The sequence below is a fragment of the Sinocyclocheilus grahami genome, unplaced genomic scaffold (assembly GCF_001515645.1).
Source record: "Sinocyclocheilus grahami isolate Dianchi unplaced genomic scaffold, SAMN03320097.WGS_v1.1 scaffold208.1, whole genome shotgun sequence".
NCBI classification, from domain to species: Eukaryota; Metazoa; Chordata; class Actinopteri; order Cypriniformes; family Cyprinidae; genus Sinocyclocheilus; species Sinocyclocheilus grahami.
Genome location: NW_015505387.1, coordinates 1,890,144 through 1,914,114, shown reverse-complemented (window position 1 = coordinate 1,914,114; position 23,971 = coordinate 1,890,144). Strand labels below are relative to the sequence as shown.

The 23,971-nt window shown below is 37.5% G+C and overlaps 2 protein-coding genes across 3 annotated transcripts in view; both read right to left on the bottom strand.

Annotated features, from left to right (window-relative positions):
* The window catches only part of dpp9 (dipeptidyl-peptidase 9), a 24,155-nt gene extending 21,438 nt beyond the window's left edge, over positions 1–2,717 (bottom strand). For both annotated transcript variants that reach the window (XM_016286280.1, XM_016286281.1), the window contains exon 1: positions 2,555–2,717. The gene's annotated coding sequence lies outside the window, so the exon portion shown is untranslated. The remainder of the gene's footprint in view (positions 1–2,554) is intronic.
* Positions 2,718–4,364: 1,647 nt separating this feature from the next.
* On the bottom strand, positions 4,365–17,081 carry LOC107595769 (glutamate receptor U1-like). The gene is made up of 10 exons (XM_016286279.1): positions 17,054–17,081; positions 16,743–16,824; positions 11,525–11,556; positions 11,251–11,430; positions 10,278–10,504; positions 10,086–10,183; positions 8,013–8,230; positions 6,761–6,980; positions 6,327–6,571; positions 4,365–5,163 (listed from the first exon to the last, which is right to left on the bottom strand). Exons 2-10 carry the CDS (start codon positions 16,801–16,803, stop codon positions 5,068–5,070), a joined length of 1,377 nt encoding a protein of 458 aa, XP_016141765.1. The 5' UTR covers positions 16,804–16,824; positions 17,054–17,081; the 3' UTR covers positions 4,365–5,067.
* Positions 17,082–23,971: the final 6,890 nt, after the last annotated feature.

Here is a 23,971-nt window from a genome sequence, read left to right as displayed (position 1 = left end):
AAAGCAGCGGAGCTTTTATTATGCCACAGTCGACCGCTTCCGCTCCTTCCGGTCGTGCGTATGTGGGGTAAAGCAGCGGAGCTTTTATTATGCCACAGTCGACCGCTTCCGCTCCTTCCGGTCGTGCGTATGTGGGGTAAAGCAGCGGAGCTTTTATTATGCCACAGTCGACCGCTTCCGCTCCTTCCGGTCGTGCGTATGTGGGGTAAAGCAGCGGAGCTTTTATTATGCCACAGTCGACCGCTTCCGCTCCTTCCGGTCGTGCGTATGTGGGGTAAAGCAGCGGAGCTTTTATTATGCCACAGTCGACCGCTTCCGCTCCTTCCGGTCGTGCGTATGTGGGGTAAAGCAGCGGAGCTTTTATTATGCCACAGTCGACCGCTTCCGCTCCTTCCGGTCGTGCGTATGTGGGGTAAAGCAGCGGAGCTTTTATTATGCCACAGTCGACCGCTTCCGCTCCTTCCGGTCGTGCGTATGTGGGGTAAAGCAGCGGAGCTTTTATTATGCCACAGTCGACCGCTTCCGCTCCTTCCGGTCGTGCGTATGTGGGGTAAAGCAGCGGAGCTTTTATTATGCCACAGTCGACCGCTTCCGCTCCTTCCGGTCGTGCGTATGTGGGGTAAAGCAGCGGAGCTTTTATTATGCCACAGTCGACCGCTTCCGCTCCTTCCGGTCGTGCGTATGTGGGGTAAAGCAGCGGAGCTTTTATTATGCCACAGTCGACCGCTTCCGCTCCTTCCGGTCGTGCGTAAAGCTGGTAAAGCAGCGCTGTTTTATCATACTAGATACATTTGAAAGTTCTGTTATAATGCTACTCTGTGCGGTCGTCACCGGTCTATTAAAACGCACAACATATTAAAGCGTCTTTGGTGTTTCCACGTTTTCTACAAAACAAAACCGGAAATCGAGGGGTTATGGCGTCATTGGCAGGTGACACAATGACACTATGGACACGCTCCGCGTCACTAGTTAAAATTGCTTATTTCTCTGGATTTAAACATTCTTCTAAACATTTGGGATAATGTAAGACACAAGTCAGCAAAATATATAACACCGTTCAAGTGGTTTTTGGATATTTTAATAAAAAAATCTTACATATTGTGCCTTTAAGCGAGAATAAAACTGATTTTTTTGTTTAAAAGTAGAGGCTCTGATCTTTATTTTGGAGTATTGTATATTCAAATATTCATACAGCAAAATATACTGGAGGCCATCAAATTTGAGTGAAAATCATCAAAATCGCTGGCGGTGGCTAGCAACTTTTTTCAAAAATGCTGGCAGGGAAAGAGTTAAACCTAAAACTTCAGGGGGAACTTTTTACTTTTAAGGAATATTTTACTTTCAAGGGTTTCAGCTGTCAAAAAAGTCTGGGAACCCCTGCCGTAGTTCATTTTTCAATTAAATTATAACGTTACGGTTTTTCATTCAGTTTGGGAATCACATTCCTTACATGCAATTCGATTTGGCCATCAAATGTGACCCTGGAGCACAAAACCAGTCTTAAGTCGCTGGGGTATATTTGTAGCAATAGCCAACAATACAAAGTATGGGTCAAAATGATCGATTTTTCTTTTATGCCAAAAATCATTAGGCTATTAAGAAGCGATCATGTTCCATGAAGATATTTTGTGAAGTTTCTACCGTAAATATATCAAAACTTAATTTTTGATTAGTAATATGCGTTGCTAAGAACTTCATACGGACAACTTTAAAGATGATTTTCTTCACCCTCAGATTCCAGATTTTCAAACTTGTATCACTCTCAGCCAAATATTGTCCTGTTATCCTAACAAACCACACATCAATGGAAAGCTCATTTATTCAGCTTTCAGATGATGCATAAATCTCAATTTCACTAAATTGACCCGTATGACGACTGGTTTTGTGGTCTAGGCTCACAGATGTTTTCTAATCGATAGTAACAGGCGTTTCTTTGATCGCCATAAATATTGCACGCCCTTAGCGCAGATAAACAGTCTCCACTAAAGGCTAATACATATTTACTGAGGAACGGCGTGCTTTAAACCCAGCTTTACGTGCTTTGTGCGGGTTACGTTACCATCTTACGTTCCGGATGACTGGAGTCGGAATCCGCTGATGAAGGAATGAGATGTTTGACCGGTTATTTGTGTGTGTTGTCAGTGCTAACAGCTAGCCGAGCTGCTACTGAACCTGGATGACCAGAGGTAAAGTCAATGGCAACATTGCACTCATTAGTTATACTTATACTATGACTTAAGAACCATGCCTTCTACATAACAGAGCTCATGTAGGTTCAGCAGTTAATAGCACTAGTAATATTATTAATAATAATATCAGGTGATATCCTCATGCTAACCGCTCGGCGTTTTCCTGCTCCCTCAGCTGAGCGTTATATCGGCTCACCGTCGCATTACTACAGACGATGAGGAGTAGCGTTATGTGCGGATGACTGTCGGAGACCATCAGCTGAGTTCATGTCTGCTCGGCCTGTGCTGACGGGCCGCTCACAACAAACCGCACTGCTATGAAGAACATTAGCATTTGGATTCATGGCGCGGGTAACGTTACTTACAGGTAGACCCTCAAAGAAAACTCTCATCTGTGACCTTTCGATTTCCTAAACGTATTTGCAGGTAAAAACACAGTCCATAAGCATGAGAACAGCACAAAGCGACAGTCATGAGTGCTGAGGAAACCCGACCGAACATCATCAGCCACACCGGAAGCGCGGACGAACCCCTACTTCCGCTTTCCGTCTAGCCGCCTGCACTCCACAACTTCTAAAATATAAGCACTTTCATTTGTTTTAAACATACGTGTAGAGTAACTCAAATTATAGCAAGTTACAGCTCTGATTATGTTATATAACTTAAATGTATAGAATATGTATATACAATAACAATATATAAATCGTACTACATTTAAAAGTCCTATAAAATAGCGTTTCTCGCCAAATTTCTCCAAAAATTCCGCCTTTGCGGTTTAAATAAAATGTTTAAATAAAGTTTACATTAAAATAATATCGATAAAAAGAGTAATATGTGTTTGTTGCTAAGTTAAATTCATTTTCAGCTTATTGTCACCAACCTTTATTACATTTGAAAAGAGTTAAATAATTAATCACGTCGGCTTGAAAATAACAATTCAAATAATTTAAACAAACCTTATTTTACTTTTAAATCTGTAAAAAAAAAAAAAATAAATCTCACATTAAAATTCTAATAATAATTATAGTCATTCTCAAAATATTTGAATGTGACTCTATGATAGAAATTTTTTATTAAAATAATTCAATAATGTAACTTGAAATTATTCTTATCCAAAAGGGTAAATTATGTTGCACTTCTGGTGTATAATCCCAGCATAACAGAAGCTGTTGTATAGTGAAAACCCGTGTCAAGCATATAGCAGGCCATTGTGAAATAAATAAAAAAAACTACCATGCGAATCATGACCAAAGAGCTTTCCAAGAGTTAACGTTAACATGAAACTGATACATAAATTTGGTACAGCACAATATCTAAGAGCTGTAATGTCCGTGAGTGGGCACTGTTGGCCTAAAAACGCCGTCTCTCGGCTCTCTCTCTGCTTGAACCAAGAGATTTGTGGGAGAAGCCCCAGAGAGGCCATCGTTCACTTGAAAGAGCTGCAGGATTCAATAGCTAAGAACAGAGTAAAGGTGACCCACTCGACCTAACGGAGAGCTGTAAACAACAGAGGCTGGCACAAAGATGCCATTACTCAAAAAGAAGAGCCGTGAGAATTTGCCAAGAAAACAGTGATTTAGTTCAGCGTGGGAAAAGACGTTGTGGTGGGATGAGACCAAGATAGAACTTCAAATTCAAAGCGTTATGTGTGCCGTGAATCTTGCAGCCCAGTGGCCGCGCAGTACTACAGTGCTAGCATCATGCTGTGGGGCTGGACTTTCACTTTCTTCTTAGAAATGAAGAATGGATGATGCAAAATGTAGTGAAATACTGCAAGAGAGCCTGTTTAACTCGACTACAGAACTGAAGCTCGCAAAGAAGTTGATCCCAAATACCGAATAAACACTGGAGTGGCTCAAAAACAAAACAGGTGAACATCAAGGTGAAAAGCAATGGTCAGGTCAAAATCTGATCTCATAGAGAATCTGTGGCACGTTTTGAAGTGTGCTCTTCCTAACCTAGAAAACCTGGAGCAGAACAGATACATACAGTGCATAGACTACTTAGTCCAAAACACTGGTAATGCATTGTGCACTTATTAATACACAAAAAAATCAATACTGAAAACAAGAATTAAATATGCAAACAGCATATTTCGGATTTGTAATTTTTGTTAAGAAAATTCTCTAAGCTAAAACAATGGCACATACAATAAGAATTTGAATATTTTCTGGGTACTGTGTATATATCGTGCATGCATCATTTTATTATAATAGAAGTGAAAGAAAATGTACAATCATATGTGTATGCAATCTTCTCTTACATTTTTAGTAATATCACAGTTTTACTCATCATACTCAAACATTGTTCTGCTATTAAAACAGCAATAGGGCTGATCTCAGTAATTTAGATATAAGCAGAATGAATATTGAATTCTGGGTGTTTTCAAACTTTTGGGCAGTCTACTACCCTATAGCTATGTAACTGATCTTGTAATGAAAGAATATAACAAGCTATATTATTAATGATGAACCCTTAACTTAAATAAAACTAATTCTTAGACATGCTTAATACAATTAATAGAGCCACATTTTGTCTATAGATAAAATGCTGGACTGTTACCTGGTTGAATCTCATGAAACACGGGTCATATTACACCCAGAAATGACAGCCATAAGAAATTATATTGCAATGTGTTGTAATCTGACATTAAAGTGTTCTCAAATTCAAAAAAAAAAATTGTCATAGTCCTTATATTTGGCTTAATTCTCTTTAAGCAATATAGAATTTTTCGATTTTGAAGTGTGCACAACAAATGAAATGCTTTCATGAGTTTCACCCACCCAGTTTGGTTAGCAGTGAGTAACTTTGTTGTGGATGTAATACACATTAAGTGATTAAATGCATGTGTGTCAGTGCTTTGTTGGGGCTTTGCTCTTTAGGCTTTGCTTTTCTCAGAGGACTCCGGTGTCATCGCCTCTCCACCTCGGAAGCGCTGACTGAGTTCAGCAGACATCACAGAGCAGCAGGATTTCTGTAAGAAACAAGGTCATTTTCACTTTCAAAATCTTTCTGTGTACCATAGCCTCAGGTCAATTTAATACCATGGTCCAAAAAAAATTACACTACTGTTCAGTTTTTTTTTTTAACGTTTTTAATTTTAATGGGCACCAATGCTGCATTTATTTATCAAAATATATTGTATAAATATATAAAAAAGTCATATTGTGAAATAGTTTTACAATTTAAGAACGTTTCTTATCACCTCACTCACTATATAACACCCACTCAAACCACCATTCTCTGCTGAGTATTGTTTAGCCTGTACCCCTTTCCGAGTCTCCGTGTTTTCCTTGTTTTGCCTTGCCTGTTTTTGTGGTTTCTGATCTTTGCCTGTTTTCCTGGATTTCTCCCTCTCGTTTCGCCCTGTGATTCTGTCTGCCGATCGGTGACCTATGCTAGCCCTAAGGCTATTCTTGTGTTTTTGCCCGCCATATACCTGTTTGCCATTGTTCGACCCTGCCACGTCTCTTTAATAAAAGCTTGCAGATGGATCCACACGTCTCACGTCTCGTCAGCCCCGTTACAAAAGGAAGTTCAAAAGAACAGCAGTCCATCCTTGCTGAATGAAAGTATGATTTTTTTTTATCGTACTGACCCAAAACTTATGAATGGTTGAGTAACACAATTTCCACAAAATATTAAAGAGCAAAAATGGTTTTCAACTTTGATGGTAATAATAAATGTTTCTTAAGCAGCAAATCAGAATATCAGAATGATTTCTGAAGGATCATGAGACACTGAAGACTGGAGTAGTGATGCTGAAAATTCAGCTTTGATCACAGAAATAAATTACATTCTAAAAATATATTAAATTACAAAACGGTTATTGTAAATTTAAGGTAACACTTTATTTTAAGGTGTCCTTGTTACACGTTACATGCACTTACTATTATAATAACAATAAATTATGCATAATTACATGCAAGTAACCCTAAACCAAACCCTAATCCTAACCCTTACCATATAGTAAGTACATGTAACTAATGATGAATATTACTCAGTACTTAAATGTATAATTACATTGTAACAAGTACACCTTAAAATAAAGTGTAACCAAATGTAATTATTCCAAACTTTTGACCTGTCACATACTGTTGATGGAAAATGGACCCTACATCAATATATTGGACCCACCTGCTGAGTGTTAGCAATTTTGCGTGATTTGGCAGCCAGTTCCATCAGAGCCAAGAAAACCCCCAGTCCCAGACCGAGTGCCAGTAATAAGAAGATTCCATTCAGACTGGTGGGCTTCAGGGGAGCACTCTTGCCATTTTTTGCCACACAACTGCTAGCCCACCACTTACTGCGGAAATAATCCAGCTCACCAGACTCGCTCAGACCCAGAATGGCAACACTTAGGTTTTTCACCAAAGTAGAGCCTGAGGACATTAACAAACACATGCATAGTGAGACCTTTCAGGAAGCACTGCTAATACTGACTGATTGAAATATTCATGTACCATAGTGTTTACATGGTACATCAATGGTAGTCAGTATTATTAAAATGGGACATAAAACCATACATCATCATAGTACTGTGTCTAAAAATGAGAACTTTTGAGACTTACCTAAAGGCGCGGCGATGCTGTACCCCCTCATGCCGATGATTTCTGGAGCGCGTGTGAGGTTACAGTATCGCGCCACTGCCAGGTCGAGGGACACAGATTCACCGATGAAAGCATAGTTGCCTTTCTGAGCCTTGCGGAAACCTTCTTCTGCATTGAGTGAATAGCTCTGGGCTTTCTTGATGTGCTCATAGATCCTGTGGTATGTGGGGTTGTTTGAGTTCTGGTCAAAGGCAGATAATAATAAAATATAGTTGAGAGCTGCTGTCATATGGGTGCATAACCAACTGACATTAAATGATTCACAATTCAGATCAGTTTGCACAAAATGTAGACGTCTACACTCTTAAAAATAAAGGTGCTTAAAAGGTTCTTCACAGCGATGCCATAGAAGAACCATTTTTGGTTCCACAAAGAACCATTCAGTCAAAGGTTCTTTAAAGAGCCATCTCTTTCTTATAATCTGAAGAACCTTCTTTCGCCACAAAGAACCTTTTGTGAAACAGAAAGGTTCTTCAGATGTTAAAGGTTCTTTATGGAACCATTTAGACAAAAAGGTTCTTCTATGGCATCGTGAAGCACCTTTTTTTTTTAAATAAGAGTGTTGCATTCCTTATATGTTAATAGATAGAATATGACTTTTTTGCCAATTATTGTCAGTCATCCATCAATACTGTTGAATCTCAATTGTGTTAAACACAAGAGATGATTCACCCAGAAATAAAAAATCTTTCATCATTTACTCACCCTCAAGTTGTTCCAAAACCCGTAAGACCCATCAGAAAAGTGTACATGATTAAATGTTCATGCTTCAAAAAGTGCATAAAGATATCATAAAAGTACTTCATATCAACGTCTTCTGAAAAGACACATTCATTTTATATTATGAACAGATAAGTAGCGCTGCTGCTGTCTATATTTGATGTTGTCTATGTATGTGCATTGGTCAATGTTTATGTGCGAATAAAACCCTTATTTAAATACGTTCATCATATAAAGTGATCATGTCTCTTTTAAAGTTTAAACGTTGATTACCAAGACTTTGGACAAAAATGGTATTTTCATTTGTGTTCAGAAGATAAACAAAAGTCTTATGGGTTTGAATCTATGTAAGAAAATGATTACAGAATAGTCACTTTGTAGTGAACAAACCCTTTAAAGAAATTCTTGAAGAATTTTTTTTTTTGGATATAGTTTTAATAATATTATATATTTTAACGAACTGATTCTGTGGATTGTAAATACTTTGTCTTACCTTGAAGAAGTTAAAAGAGGAAGAATCTTTAATGGTGCCATACTCAATCAAATTTTGATTAGCAAGGTCTTCAAAGCTCTTGATTGACTGTTGCTGGTTGTCTGAATGCAGCCATAAACTGAGATTGGCGAAGTAACATGCAAGCAGCACCAATGAAAACAGCCACCAGATAGAGGTAATGACCCGTCCCGAAAGAGCCTTGGGGTGAGGACCAGCACCTACAGAAATATGTATTATGAACTTCCAATTTTTAATAAACTACAAGTCACTGCAGATTTGTTTTTAGGTAATAAAGCAAATCATTGGAAGAACATGCCTGTGCCAACATTTCCGCAAAATCATATTACGTTGCTTATTGCATGTTTTATGCCACTTTCAAAGTAAAATGTCCAGTGAGTGGTGCATTTAACATGGCAATGTTTTTTTTTTTTTTTACCTTGTTACCTTTTGGTTATCTTGGATGTCATAGCAGTTCGGAAATGAAATGTATGGTGAGTGGCACTAAACAGTTAATGCTTTATCGTGTTTGAAAATAACATACTATCTACACTAAACCCTACCCTGATAGTGTTAACAAAAGCAAACATGCCATTTAGCTTCTTTTTTTAATTCTGACTTATGCTTCACTTGCACTCAATCGCCCCTCATCCCAAGTGCAGTGCTATACCAGGTGAGCATCCGAGCAAGTTTACTATGTCTGAAAAGTCATATGCAGCTGATAATGTAAACATTAAAATGTAATGCAATGTAGTAGTATTTTGAGGTTTGTTTTGGATTGTTTTGTTCAAGTAAATAACCACAAATAAGCCACTGCAATCATAAATTTGTGTAAAAAGGAATAAAAGATTTGGTGTTTTACTGCCACTAGTGTTTCACTGCATTTCAATTGGAAAATTAAGTTAATTGTATATAGAGTGTAGCGTGGGGTTTGGGTTTCATGTTCATTGCTCTCATGTCTTTTATTTGTCTTTTATTTATCTCATTGGTTGGTTCTTGTCATGTGACCTGTATTGTTTGATATATATAGCCCTCATGTTGCAATTGTCTCCTGTCGAGTATTGATACGTGTAATCTGCTGTTGGATAGTTTCTCAAGTCTGTGCAAGTCTGTTCATGCCAAGTCAGGTCTGATCAAGTCTGTTCATGCCAAGTCAAGTCTGTGCAGGTCTGTTCAAGTCTGTTCATGCCAAGTCAGGTCTGATCAAGTCTGTTCATGCCAAGTCAAGTCTGTTCATGCCAAGTCAATTCTGTTCAAGTCTGTTCATGCCAAGTCAGGTCTGTTCATGCCAAGTCAATTCTGTTCAAGTCTGTTCATGCCAAGTCAATTCTGTTCAAGTCTGTTCATGCCAAGTCAATTCTGTTCAAGTCTGTTCATGCCAAGTCAATTCTGTTCAAGTCTGTTCATGCCAAGCCAATTCTGTTCAAGTCTGTTCATGCCAAGTCAAGTCTTTGCAAGTCTGTTCATGCCAAGTCAAGTCTGTGCAAGTCGGTTCATGCCAAGTCAAGTCTGTTCAAGTCGATTCATTCCAAGTCAAGTCTGTTTAAGTCTGTCCATGCCAAGTCAAGTCTGTGCAAGTATGTTCATGCCAAGTCAAGTTTGTTCAAGTCGGTTCATGCCAAGTCAAGTCTGCGCAAGTCGGTTCATGCCAAGTCAAGTCTGCGCAAGTCTGTTCATGCCAAGTCAAGTCTGCGCAAGTCTGTTCATGCCAAGTCAAGTCTGCGCAAGTCTGTTCATGCCAAGTCAAGTCTTTCTTTGTTTGTTTGGATGTTTGGATTACTTTGAATAAAAGCTGCACTTGGGTTCATCACAACTCGCCTTCAGTGGACTAATTGTTACATAGAGGTACATTTTTGGAATTTTTGCAAAACGATATGAGCCTGTGTTGCTTGTATGCTGCACTGTTATTCATAAACTGGATCTGAACCATTTAAAATTATATAAGTAATCCAACTCCAAGTAAATCCTGCTGAAAAAACAACAACAGTCTGAGCCAAATTGTTTTGATGTATTGTTCCTTTCATTCTGAAGTCCGTGTGGATATAAATACTTGTAACCATGATTATCCTACGCTACCTTGAAGAGTCATTGCTCCCACGGTATACCAAAAACTGTGTGAGAGCGTGAAGAAATTATTTTCTTTCTCTGGTTGCTCCCATTCACAGGGGCTAATCCTAAAAAAAAAAAAACCCTTGTTAATTCTTTGGAATATAATGCAAATATTATCCTATATTTCAAAGGGCCATGGTTTTATCATCCCACCCTTACCGTGACACTAAGAAGATGCAGATGGAGGTTAGCAGGTAGGCGACCAGTACACCCATCCACATCTCAGTGGAGAAAAGGTTAAGAAGGCTGAGGAACTGTGAGTCATCAGAGGCCAAGTCTTTCCTCAGGATGAAACTAAGACCCGTCTGCATGAAGGGTTTGGTCATGTCCACAGCTGTCTCACGTTTAGCTGTAAGAGTTAGAGGCGCCACAGCGATGTCTGCTTCCTGTAGAAATGAGCAACACATAAACACACAAAAATGGTTTCTTTGGATACTTTTGCATAATACAGTACATGCAGGCAAGATTAATTAGACACAGATGGTTGAATGTGAAAGGAATACCTTCGCATTTTCAAGACGAACACAGAAATAAATCAAATAGTAAAGAAACTAACATATTTAAGCATGAATACAGAAAATGAATGAATGAAATGAATCTGTTTTCTATTTTAATATATTTTCAAATGTCATTTATATTTGTCATGCAGAGCTGAATTTTCAGCATCATTACTCCAGTGTCACATGATCTTTCAGAAACAATTCTAATATGCTGATTTGCTGCTCAAGAAACATTGTTATGCTTAAGATTTTTTAAATACATATTTGTACACTATACATTTCTTTTCTGTCACTTTTGATCAATTTAATGCACCCTTGCTGAGTAAAAGTATTACTTTAAAAATTTTTTACAGAAGAATTTAGCAGATAAAAATAATATTTCATAGAAAGTTAGATATTCAGGATTGTACTGATGCTGATATGATTTATTTTATTTAATTGTTAAATATTCACATTTTGTATGTATTCATTATACAATTTATTTTGTAATATTCTTTTTATGCTTCATTTAAATAATTGTTTTATATTCAAATTGTTGTCAAACTAAATATTACCGTAGATGTATGAATGTTTCCAAATGACAACATTTAAACATTGATATGCAACGACTTAACTCCAAAAATGATACTCACCCCTCTGACAACTTCTCCAATCATGCCGTTCCAGTTGCCGCTGTCATCCGTTGTGCCATACCGGCCATCCTTCACGAGCTTAATATCATACTTAAAATCTAATTTCTTTGAGACAGCTGACAGCAGGTCAATGCAGAAGCCCTCAAGTTCAGAGCCTTTGGACATTGCATATGGTTCCTCCTGCGTGGGATTGTGAGTAATAACAACCGAAAACATGATTTAGTTATCATTACAGACATAAACGAGCGTCCCAGATGTAACTAACTTAACTTACCTTGATGGTTGTAACTCTTAATACCTGTGGTCCTAAAATACAAAACAACATTTCATTCAGCTGGATACAAATACATAACAATCCTCCACTAACTCTTTACTACTACAGAGATCAGATTGAATGCTCGGCTCAGTCTTTTGAATAATGTGGGTAACCAAACAGTTGCTGGTCCCCATTGACTTCTGTAGTATGGAAAAAAAATACAATGGAAGCCAATGGGGACGAAAAACTGTTCTTTAAAATATCCTACTTTATGTTCAGCAGAAGACAGAAACTCATGCATGTTTGGAACAACAAACAGGATTTTCATTTTTGAGTGAACTATCCCTTTAATGCTTAGGGTTAAGGATTTGTTCAAAACAGTGACTCTAAGTATGAGTGGTAGTAAAAGTGATGATTGACTTAGTAAACCTAACTAATTATTCTACATTTTTATGACACGGTATGATTTTGTTTAGTCTCTAATTGGCTGTTAGATCTTAGTTTTTTTTTTTTGGTGGGCTAATCCAATTTTCAAATCAGTGAGTAGCAACAGAACCAAGGGGAAAAAAACACTGCTTGTCTCAATTTGACAAGGGCAGAGCACTTGGACGGCATTACTGGTTGCTAATGAAGCATTCTGTCATGCTGGGATGTACTTTGCACTCTTCTTCAAACAACCACTAATATTCCCAAATTTAGCAGATGCAGACAATGTCCCACTTGTGCTACAGCAACAGCCACTAATCTTGCTTTGACAAAATGAGACTTAAAAGGAGATAGTTGGAAACAAACAAAAGCTTGCTTTTGAGTGTGCGCTGCCTCCTGCAGCGGAACGGATGCGGGGAGAGTTTGAGAAAGTTCCAGTGACTCTCTAAAGGAAGCGCTTACAAAATGATGGGAAAGTGCCCCACTCCTCTGGCTGCGGCATCTGAGTCCACTTGAAGTTGCTCTCTTTATTGTTTTGATCCTGTTTTTTTTTAATGTAGACCAGTCCGCATTAACCAGCAGACATGCTGAAAGATGCATGAATGTATATGTCAGTATATGAATCAAAGTGTTGTTGCTTGAAGTTATATATGGGTTAAATATAACATCCATTTTTGGATGTATTTTAAGTGTTAAGGGTTTTTCATCTAATGTTTCATGAATCCTGTAATATTAATATTAGTGGGTACAAATATGTAAGCTGTTTGAGAGTTTGCACAGCGACTTCTCTTGATTGGTGGATCTTTTTTTCAGATTTTTTCGGATCATCTGGCTATTAAACATGATTTTTAAAAATGAAGTTGGCGTCACAATGATTTGTGGATTTTACAGAAGCTATTGTCATTACTAAAAAGAAAAGGATAATCAGTTTCAAGGAATGACAATACTTATTATTATTAAAATACATTTTTGGTGATCTTATGTTCAGAATACACCCAAATTTGTCAATTCAGTTATTATTTGCTCAACCTTATATCATTCCCAACCCACACGATATTTCAAGACTTGGCCCATGCTCTTTCCAAGCAATTACAATAAACTGGGAGTGCAGATCCAAAAAGATGTAAAGACACCGTAAAAGAATCATAAAAGTAGTCAAAACTGCAACCAATCTATGAACATAATATTCATTCACATCTTTTAACTGTCACCCCCCCATTTTTTAAAATAGGCATTAAAGTGCACTATCCAGACTTAAATTGTTATAATTCATGAACACTTTGGAATACAGAGGAAAGGTTGGTCTCTTTTTAAAGAAGACAGCCAGCAGATTATTGCAGAAGTGGAATTATAAAACTATCCAGACTTAAATTGTTATAATTCATGAACACTTTGGAATACATAGGAAAAGTTGGTCTCTTTTTAAAGAAGACAGCCAGCAGATTATTGCAGAAGTGGAATTATTTAAAAAAAAAAATCAAATATCAAGTTGACAATTTCTGTAAAGAAAATGCACTGTACAATTTTTATTATATTTTATATAAAATAAATATTTTACATAACAGGTTTTACTCTAAAATTGCTAAAAAGTAAAGCCTTATGTCTAAATAAGTTATGTTCCAAATTTGAAGTTGATATGAAAAAAATGAGGTTCCTGTGAGATTTTATTTAGGGCGTTATACCACAAACAGCCCAAACTCCACTGATTTTTTAAAATGCATTTTTCTGTCACAAATATCTAGATTTCTCCGTCAATATTACTTCTATCACAAAATATGGATACCACCAAATATGGAATCCTGAGACTCAGACCTTTTCAATGATATGTTTTGTGTCAAGACTATAAAAAGTTTTGATTGTAAAAGACCGTAATGCATGTTGTAATGACACTTGAAACCGCTCCGCTAAGGGGGAGGAGACCGCCAAAAGATTGTAAAGTACCATTTCCGTGGTAACAGGTGGGACGGTGACAGTTAAGGGGTTAAGAAATTAGTTTATCTGGTTCACAAAACTGGTCTGAATGATTTGTTCTTTATTCTCAAATTCAAACTCACTGATTCGGTTTCAGTCAAAACTGACTTAATATTTCCATGTGTTTATTACAGAAAACTATGGCTTCCGTGCACAAGTTGTATGGACCATTCTTATGAAATGTTTATGTTGTTCTTTAAATCTTTAGTCCCTGTCCACTGTAATAATATGGAAAACAATATGAATATTTTCTTTTTTTTTCTTTCTCTTTTTGGACTTATGGAAGAAAGCAAATGATGGCATGGTGGTAATATAATAACAGAAGTTTTAAAATAGATATTTTTGAATGAACTATATATTGCATTTAAAATTACTGTCATACAAAATTAATTAATGAAGACTTTGTATTTTCTAGGTAATGTTAGAGTTAAAGTTGAGCAATGTTGAATAAGCCCGGCCAGTTTCTGGTGAGAATGCGTTGTTGTCTGAGTTTCATCCGTGCGACACCCAGCAGGCCTCCATCAGTGTCACAGCATATCACTGACACTCTCATCCTCCCATTCAAACCATGAAAAACGTACATGCCATCAAAACTGAAGTCATGTCATGGGCTGCCCCGCATTAGTGACGGTGGCTAATTGATTAATCACACTCATTGTAGTGAATAGCAGCAGTGTTCTCCGGTCTGAATGCCGACTGCTCCAGGCCTTGGCGGGACGTCATGAGACAGTGCCAGCGCAGTGCAGTGCCTCAGACTCAAACATGCCGTATCAGACTCTTATTGGCTCTATCTACATCCTGCTTTGTCTCAGCCTCAGACGGCACGTCCATGGACCGTCTGGTTATAGGCGCTGTTAAACCCTATTCACCTCAGGCCCCTGACATCTTTGCTGTATTGACAACATCACATGAGCACTGATGAAATGATTTCAGTCGTCATGATGATGAATAGCTCATGGTGTTCACGAACTCATCAAGGGTTAAAAAAAAGAGGCAAATCCTTGAAAAATCATGAAAACACCTCAAAATTTACATAAAAGGAAAGTAAAACACGATAGGCCCTATTTTAACGATCTAAGCTCAAGGTCTTAAGCGCACGGTGCAGGTGCATTTAGGGCGTGTCCGAATCCACATGAAAATGGATTTTATGAAAATTATTATACTCTCCTACTTTTCTTAGTGATTTATATAGTGCCAGTTTATCAGGAAGTGATGATTTTGTTCTCTTTGACTCGTTGGATGGAAACAATGCTTGCTCGCAAATGTTTTATGCGATATTCCAGTTTTGCGCATAAGTTAAATTCGCAACTTTGAATGGAAACCCGGCTAATGCGCCTGAACACACCTCGTTTTCAGAGCAGCAGGCCTATGAGCGCACAAATGGATCTGATATTTAAACAACATGGCGCAGGACGTGAAAATGATAACTGGGTCGGGCTGAAACTAGCAAAAAACACTTGCGTCGCGCCTGGCGCCGGGTGTATTATACGGCCCGATGAGTAAAAATCAACTCATTTTTCAGTAGAGGAAGAAAACATTAACAAAAAACACTTAAATAATTTGTGCCCTGTTATAGCCTACTGGGAAAAAGATGAATAAGACTATACATTGCATTGATAAATATAACTGCTAGACTATTATATAGAAATGAGAAGGGCAAGAGTTTTCTGAAAATAACAAGCACTAATCTATGGTATTTTCATTGGCATCAGTGGTTATTCCAATTTACCAATACAATTAAGGCTGACGATATTTTTGGGAAATGATCTTATTAAAGTCGGCGTTAAATTGTGACTGTCATTTGTGACGTATATGCGAGTAAAATGGCTTCTCGAACAAGAAAAAGTTTTGTCAACAAAACAACATTTTGTTAGCACTCTCTATTCTAATTAAAAAAATAAAAAATCTATTTATATTATTTTTTATAAAAAAACCAACAACAACTTACTACGTGTATTGCATTAAGTTAACCGAGACTTCATAGCACTTGCATTTTACTGCTCTTTTGTTGATTTGATTGCTTCTTTTGTCCTAATTTGTAAGTCGCTTTGGATAAAAGCATCTGCGAAATGACTAAATGTAAATGTAAAAGTAAATATAAACATAACCACTTCAAAATTTAGGGGAAATTTAGCATTTAGGGTGGTGTTTCCACATCTACCAGTAGGGGCTAATGAGGCTATGCTAACCAGCCAAACCATAACCCCGTTTGTGGCTAGAAGGGATGCAGCAAAACACGGAAGCTAACAATAAATTAAATTTTCTACCTATTAGATTGTGTTTTATTAACGTCTACACCCTAAACCTACTCCTTACAATAATGCAAAAACAGTAATTATTGTTGTACAGTGTACGAAAAATTACGCTATATTGATGTGCGCATACCCAGTAGTTTTTGCTGTCTCCCTTCTAGCCTTAAACATAACCCCTAGCCACAGCCAATAAAACATATTAACCTCTCTGCTGCCCCCACCAGCTCCAGAGTGTTTATGGTGCACATGTTGACATTTACTGGGAAATTCCTTGGTTTAATTTGGTTGAATTATAAGACATAGCCATGGCCATGTGATCTCAATATGGCAAGCAGAAAACGTTTTTAAGCTAAAGCCTAAACAAAGTATAATTTCACAAACAAGATGATGGACTACTTCTGTTTTCATGCAGGTATGATAAGTCAAATTTCAGTAAATATCAGGCACAGATAAAAATGCATACAAACAGTGTCTGAGCTTGATAAAGTTCCTTCACAAGGCTAAGCAAAAAGCTTTATCTTAAAAACACAGCTGTACATTCACCTAAAGCTTGTCTTACTAGGTTTGATATTACAGTAAGATGTTACCTGCAGTGCAGAGCCCAGCCAGCAGTGCTGATGAGACCAAGATGAGTCCTAATAGAGTCATTTTTACTGCCAATAACCTGCACTGGAATGATATACATGGTGTTATCAAAACATCATTCATTCCAGAATTCAAAATTCAAATGTATGCAACTAACTTTTCATTTGAAAGTCAGCTGATCTCTTTAAAGATTGTGCACTTTTAAGCATTTTAAATATTACATTAGTACAGCACAGACAAAACCAAGATCAAAATGATTAAACAAAACAGTTTTACTTACTAAACAGCAATAAATGGACAAAAACAATCTTACCCTAAACTGTAGTCACCCCCTTATTGTTGCTCAATGCATGAGGCAGCACACTATATAAAGCTTACACATACACCCAAGAGACTAACAACAGCCAATAAGAGAACAGGGGATGGTCTTGAGTGGGGGGAAAGGGGTGGTTGTGTCTGACCACAACAAATCCACAAGGACTTATGGGTAGGCAAGCTATAAGGGAGATTGAAACTTGGACAAAGAATAACAAGCATGTGATCCTGCAAACAAGGGATCTGAGAGCCTTGCATCACACAAGAAATGATTGTCTACAGATGCTCATAGAAAATTCAGTGGAGAGCTGGACTTTATTGTTAGACTTCTTTTGCCTAATCCTAATTTATAACCCCATAGAATGGACCTGGCGTGAACATCGGGGGGTTTCAACCTCTGCATCACGGCGAGCTAAAGCCGCAACTTGAAAACTGAAGAGAAACTGAACCACTGTGATAAATACACATCCAAAATGAGCGGCTCTGCCACTCGAATCCTAATGAAGTGAACTTTTGTTAGAAAGACAACAGCCTACAATCTCTGTCACTCAAAGAGTCATGTAAATCCCAAAGCGTTTTTTTTAGCCTCACAGACGGATTCGACTATGGTCCGTCTCACCAGCCATCATAGTCTTGGTAACCATGGCCCTCGGTATGCCTGAGCTTTTATCCAACACGTCAGTCGTAAGTGATGATGGATAGGTCATGGGGGCAGTCCTCAAAACATCCTGGGTCTTGACGATAACAATTTCCAATCAAAACTGGCACTGTGAAAATGAAAGAAAAAAAAACTTTTAATTGAGTTTTGGTCTGAGAAGTAATTGGACATCTAGTGTGGGGCAAGGCTTTATTCTGTGACATTGTTTCTCAGCGGGAGTTCTCTGTGCAGGGCTAAGGGGTTGGAAAGGGTGAAGGCATTCTTCTCAGAATGGGCCAGAACTACAGCACAGAGCTCCTCTGCATTTTCTTTATCTAGATGTCAGCTTTAAAGACACAATTTGCAATTGCTCAGACATCGCCAGTCATGCTCTGACACTAAACTGAATCTAGTCAGTGTTATTATATTACTGATATTTACAGTGGCCATATCTGGACAATTACGTCACACTTAACATATGTGAATGTGATTGCACTAGAAGGATTGCAAATGTGCTTTGTTTCCCCCACAATCCAAAGACATGCGGGACAGGTCAAACGGTGACCCTAAATTGCTCTAATTTCTGGATGTGTGTTTCCAGCATTCCCACGAGCCTGCTTGGGTTTCGAGTATACTGATGCTGCGTTCAAGTCCTCCTGGGACATTCGTACTTACGAGTTGACAAGTCGTAATTACGACGTCAGGTGCGTTCAAGTCAGTTTAGTTGGCACAAGATGGCGGTGTACCTTCTTTTAATAAATTACAAGAAAATACACCAGGGTCTGTTAACTCTGCTTATAAAATGAAAAGCAAAGAATTCGCATCCGGTGTGTTTTGCGTTTTTAATATTTTTTTTAGACCAGGATCCCAGTATAACTGATTTTCAGCATCAACAAACGCTAAAATACAGAGATTAAAAAAAGCTGTTAGCTAAATGCAACATGCAACATGGCAAATCAAAAGATTTTTCACCTATAGGTGCAACAATTATAGCATTTTTTTACTTGGATTTCATTAACTAGCTGCGTAACAAGAACATGACCAATTTAAGTTTATAGGACAACTAAACTATCAATTTAAACTAAAATTTACCGTCAACTATAGACGTTGCATCCATGGATTCCGCCATGTTTCTCATTGACACGCCCCCAACTCGGAAACTCTGGGCTTAAAGAAAATTTTGAGTTTCCCACTCGTAATAACGACTTTGTGGTGGCGTTCATGTGCGTTCAACTCGTAAATCTATCCCACATGACTTGAACGCACCATGAGATACAGTCCTTGCTCAAAGAAAAGTCAGTGAATAGCTGGATTTAACTGTTCTATACTCTCTAAAAGGGCCTAATCCTGTTTTATAACCCAATAGAACGGACCCTGACATTGTACATGGCAAATTTCAGCCTCTGCAGCATGGCTTTCTTTTGTGCTATATGAAAAGTTAGTCTCATGAGCTTAGTGTATAGTCCTTTTCCACTTTATACAGCTACAATTAATCCATTTGGTAACACTTTATTTTAAGGTACAATTCTCGCCATTTACAAATCATTAACTATGACTTTTGCATCAATAAACTGGTAATTTGCTGCTTATTAATAGTTAGTAAGGTAGTTGTTAAGATTAGGTATTGGGTAGGATTAGGCATGTAGAATATGGTCATGCAGAATATGTGCTTTATAAGTAATAAACAATCAATCATTCAATAATGGGCATGCTAATAAGCAAGTTAATAGTGCCTAGTCCCTAGTCTTACCATCAATTTATTTTTCTAAAGCAAATACAGAAATATACACGCAAACACAGAGTATTGATAATTTTATTTAGCATATCACAATGCTTATTTATACTTTTGAATATGGCCTTGCATGTCTTTGCATGATAATATTTATCATGTTTCTCTTCATTATTGCATTGTTTAAGCTTTTTTTACCTGCTTGCCATCCATAACAATGTCTTACCCTCCAAACTTTGTTCTTTTATTCATTCTACTTCTTTCTTATTATTTATCAGTATGAAGCTCTGCCTAAACACCAGCAGTATCCCAGAGTCCTCTTCTCAGTGTTGCAGATGAAGCTGGTGTTTAGTGAGTCTTGCAGGTGAGCAGTGATTCTCAAACTAGAGACTGTGATACTTCTTATCTTGTTGATTTGAGTCTGGACTGCCAACTGGCCATAGACTGACTGTTCTCAGGCAAAGATGCATGAGATAGCCTTCATTTCTCAAAACAGGCTGATGAATGTTTTGAGAGTTTATGTTTATGCTTTTGTAGTTATTACTTATAAGCACCTGCAAAGGAAATTTATATTTGGAATATAAAAAAAAAAGTTCTTTATTTTCCCTGCACATTCTGACTCACAATACTTCCCTTAATATTTTATGGGCTATCAACATTTTTTTTTTTTACATTAAAGTACAGTACATAGGAACATTTTTTGCATTTGTGCATTGAATTAGAGAATAAAATTCATCCAGCAGATCGAATTTGTATAAATTAAATTAAATACTTGTAAAAGATTGCTGTTGTCACGAATTCAGTCCATGGACTTCTGTTTATTCACCACCAGAGGTCACCCTTTCCATTACATTGACTCTCGCACTACACAAACTGTTGCATAGCACCACGGACTACATTTCCCATCATTCTTTGCACAATTCGCACACTGCTCTGATTGCACTCATTGCACACAGCTGTTTCTAATTACCTCATTCACTATATAACACCCACTCTAACCACATTTATCTGCTGAGTATTGTTTAGCCTGTACCCCTTTCCGAGTCTCCGTGTTTTCCTTGTTTTGCCTTGCCTGTTTTTGCGGTTTCTGATCTTTGCCTGTTTTCTTGGATTTCTCCCTCTCATCTCGCCCCTTTGATTCTGTCTGCTGATCGGTGACCTACGCTAGCTCTAGGACTATTCTTGTGTTTTGCCCGCCATATACCTGTTTGCCATTGTTTTGACCCTGCCTGTGTACTACGTCTCTTTAATAAAGCCTGCAGATGGATCCACACGTCTCACGTCTCGTCAGCCCCGTTACAGCTGTATTGAATTTATGAATTATTTTCTTAATTAATACGTTTTAATGTGTGTATGTTTGTTTCGGTTTGATTTATTAACTTTTAGCAATATAGTGGTAGCACTTTACAGCTAGGTTCCATTCATGCTAGTTAACTACGTCATTTAGCATGAACTGACAATGAAAAATACTTCTAAAGCATTTATTAATCTTAGTTAATATTAATTTCAACATTAAGATTTACTACATTATTAAGATTTATAAACATAGTTATTTATATCTGTTAATATAATTTAATGGACCTGAGCTATAACATTGTAATGACGATTCAGTGACGTTGGGATCCATGTGCAGCTTTATTAACAATTAGACAGGCAAAGTTCAGTCAACAGCATACAGGGGTAACGTAGGCAAGGCAGAATCGTAACCAGAGTCCATGCAAAGGGGTCGAGGCCTGCGGCAGACAGAGGAGAGAGTAAATCCAAACACAGAGCAAGATCAAAGAGGCGGGCAGCGAACAATCAGACAGGTCTAAACAATCCAGGAAGGCAACAGGTAATCAAACAAGGTATAAACGCTCAGTAATGTCAGCAGTAGCAAAAACAAGACTTCGCAATGAGGGTAAGGTAGGCACTGCCTAAATAGTCATGGTAATGATCAGCACCTGTGCATGTAATCAATGTCAGGCATGGGGTGATGGGAAATGAAGTCCTAAGGAACAGTTAGTACTCCGGTGAGGGTTCCCGCTGGTGGGGATCGGAGGGAGCCACGGAGGCTTGATTTGTGACAAACATGAACTTACAATGAGCAGCTGTATTTTTTATTAACTAATGATAGCAAGGATTAATATATACTGTAACAAATGAATTGCTCATAGTTAATTAATGCATTAACTAAACTAATGAGACCCTATTGTAAAATGTTACAAATATATTCATAATTTAACATTTTAATACATATTTATACTGTTCGTTTCATTAATAAAAATTTTAAGCAATGTCTTGAAACATCACATTTTCATTTAAATGTACAACACTGATCTTATAAAGACCATATAAGTTTGCATTAATGACCATTATTATTAAATCTTTCCTGTGACTGAAAGATTGAATGTTTTATGGCAATACAACATTCAAAGTATCGTAAAGATGATACATTTCAAATAATATGTTAAAATACAGGAAGCATTTTAAGCTTTTTTTTTCATAATCTAGGTCTTCTTAGGTCTTCTGAACTGCTCATTTACAGCTGTAAACTTCTTTCCATCAAAGTCATATGATTGAAGCAACAGTAGACTCCTGAAGGCGGTAGATTCCACCCATTACATAGTCAGCTTCAAAATATTATGCCACTTACAAATTTGCAGGTAGCCTTGGGTCTGCAGGAAAACAAGTAATGAGGCAGTGTTGTATGGTGTCCAGAAGAAGAGAAGAAGAAGAAGTCACTATCACAGTCAGCATGATGCTGATGACTTTGTGCCTTCTCTCTGATGTGATGGAATGTTGAGCAGTGGGGAGGATCCGTGTAGCAGAACCCCATTATAATCAGAGAATGACCTCCAAGCTGGACTTGGAAAATCATTTATTTTGTCTCATGAGTAAAAATAAAATTAGGGAAAGATGCAAACAGCCTGAGCAGCCACATACAGATAATATTAAACCCATTTTTTTGAAAATTGACTTTAAAACAATGCTGGTTGTCTCTATAGACACTCAGCATATTAAGATCTGTTATGGTAGGACACATGACATTTTTTCATGATTTTATTTTTGGCATTCTTATACCTTTATTTTGGATAGACCAGTAAGTTAACAGGAAGCAAAGTGGGGATGGGATCGGGAAACGTCCGCGAATCGGGACTCGAACTCGGGACGCCCGGAGAGCAATGGCGCTTCATGATCCACTTGAAGATCCACTTAGACATGACAGTAACAGTTTTTTTTAACCTTAACTTAACTCAAATGCTCTGTAGAATTAGTACGCTATTTTTGTATATTTACTTATTGCATTGTCATTACATTACAGTTTCAGTAAGAAATATGTGAACCTGGACCACAAAACCGTCATTAGGGTAATTTATTTGAAATTGAGATTTATACTTCAACTGAAAGTTGAATAAATAAGCTTTCCATCGATGTATGGTTTGTTAGGATAGGACAATATTTGGCTGAGATATTTAAATATCTGGAATCTGAGGGTGCAAAAAAAAATCTAAATATTGAGAAAATCGCCTTTGAAGTTGTCCAATTGAAGTTCTTAGCAATGCATATTACTAATCAAAAATTAAGTTTTGATATATTTACGGTAGGAAATTAAAAAAATATCTTCATGGAACATGATCTCTACTTAGTATCCTAATGATTTTTGGCATAAAAGAAAAACCAATAATTTTGACCGGCATTGTTGGTGTCACGATCTGTGCTGGGAGGCGCACGGAATGAGGAACAAGGAGAAGTGGAGTACATAAACAGTCTTTTATCCTTGGAAACACAGGGGAATTACACAACATCCAACGAGTAGAACCGGCCAAGGAAGACTGAACAAACAGGAACTTAAATACAAGGGATAATTACTAAACACAGGTGTCAGGAATCATAATCAAACTAAACGAGGACCAAATGAGGAATGACCAAATAAGGAAAAACAGGAACAGAAACAGGGGCAAAACACGACACAGAACAGTCTAGAATCCTGACAGCTGGCTATTTCTACAAATATACCCCAGCGACTTAAGACTGGTTTTGTGCTCCAGGGTCACATATATCAACAACTGAGCTCTTTCAGGTTAGGTCAGGTTAGAACTTTTGTTAAAATGCCTATAATACAATGCAATTTTTATTTAAATGATGGTTTAAAGCATCAAGAATGCTGTCATTAGAATTAGGATTCGAAATGTAAACTTTAAATGTAAAGATCAACAATGAATAACAGTATTTACAGTGCCTGCGTCTGCTGTATTTTTTTTTGTACTAAAATAAAGAACTGCTCTTAACACACTAGCATGGTCTTCTTCCCACTACTTATCATCCAGTTTTGTGGTTAAATAAATATAGAAACTTTGATTAAAACACATTAACCATATTTCAACTTAAGTATAATGTCTCTGGACTTTGTACACCCCTGAAAACGACCCGTAATTTTACATAAGAATAGCCAAGACCGTAACGCAGATCTAAACACCTAGAAATATTATCATGCAGACACTCATCAATAAGCTCCACTTCTGCTGATTTTACTGCACCTCAATTATCTCATGCCCATATCGGTCTCC

Coding starts and splice junctions, on each gene's coding strand:
- LOC107595769 (XM_016286279.1), bottom strand. CDS start 16,803: ATGACTCTATTAGGACTCATCTTGGTCTCATCAGCACTGCTGGCTGGG. Junction 10,505..11,250: donor TTGGAGAAGTTGTCAGAGGG/GTGAGTATCATT, acceptor TCATTTCTACAG/GAAGCAGACATCGCTGTGGC. Junction 8,231..10,085: donor GGGAGCAATGACTCTTCAAG/GTAGCGTAGGAT, acceptor ATATTTCTGTAG/GTGCTGGTCCTCACCCCAAG.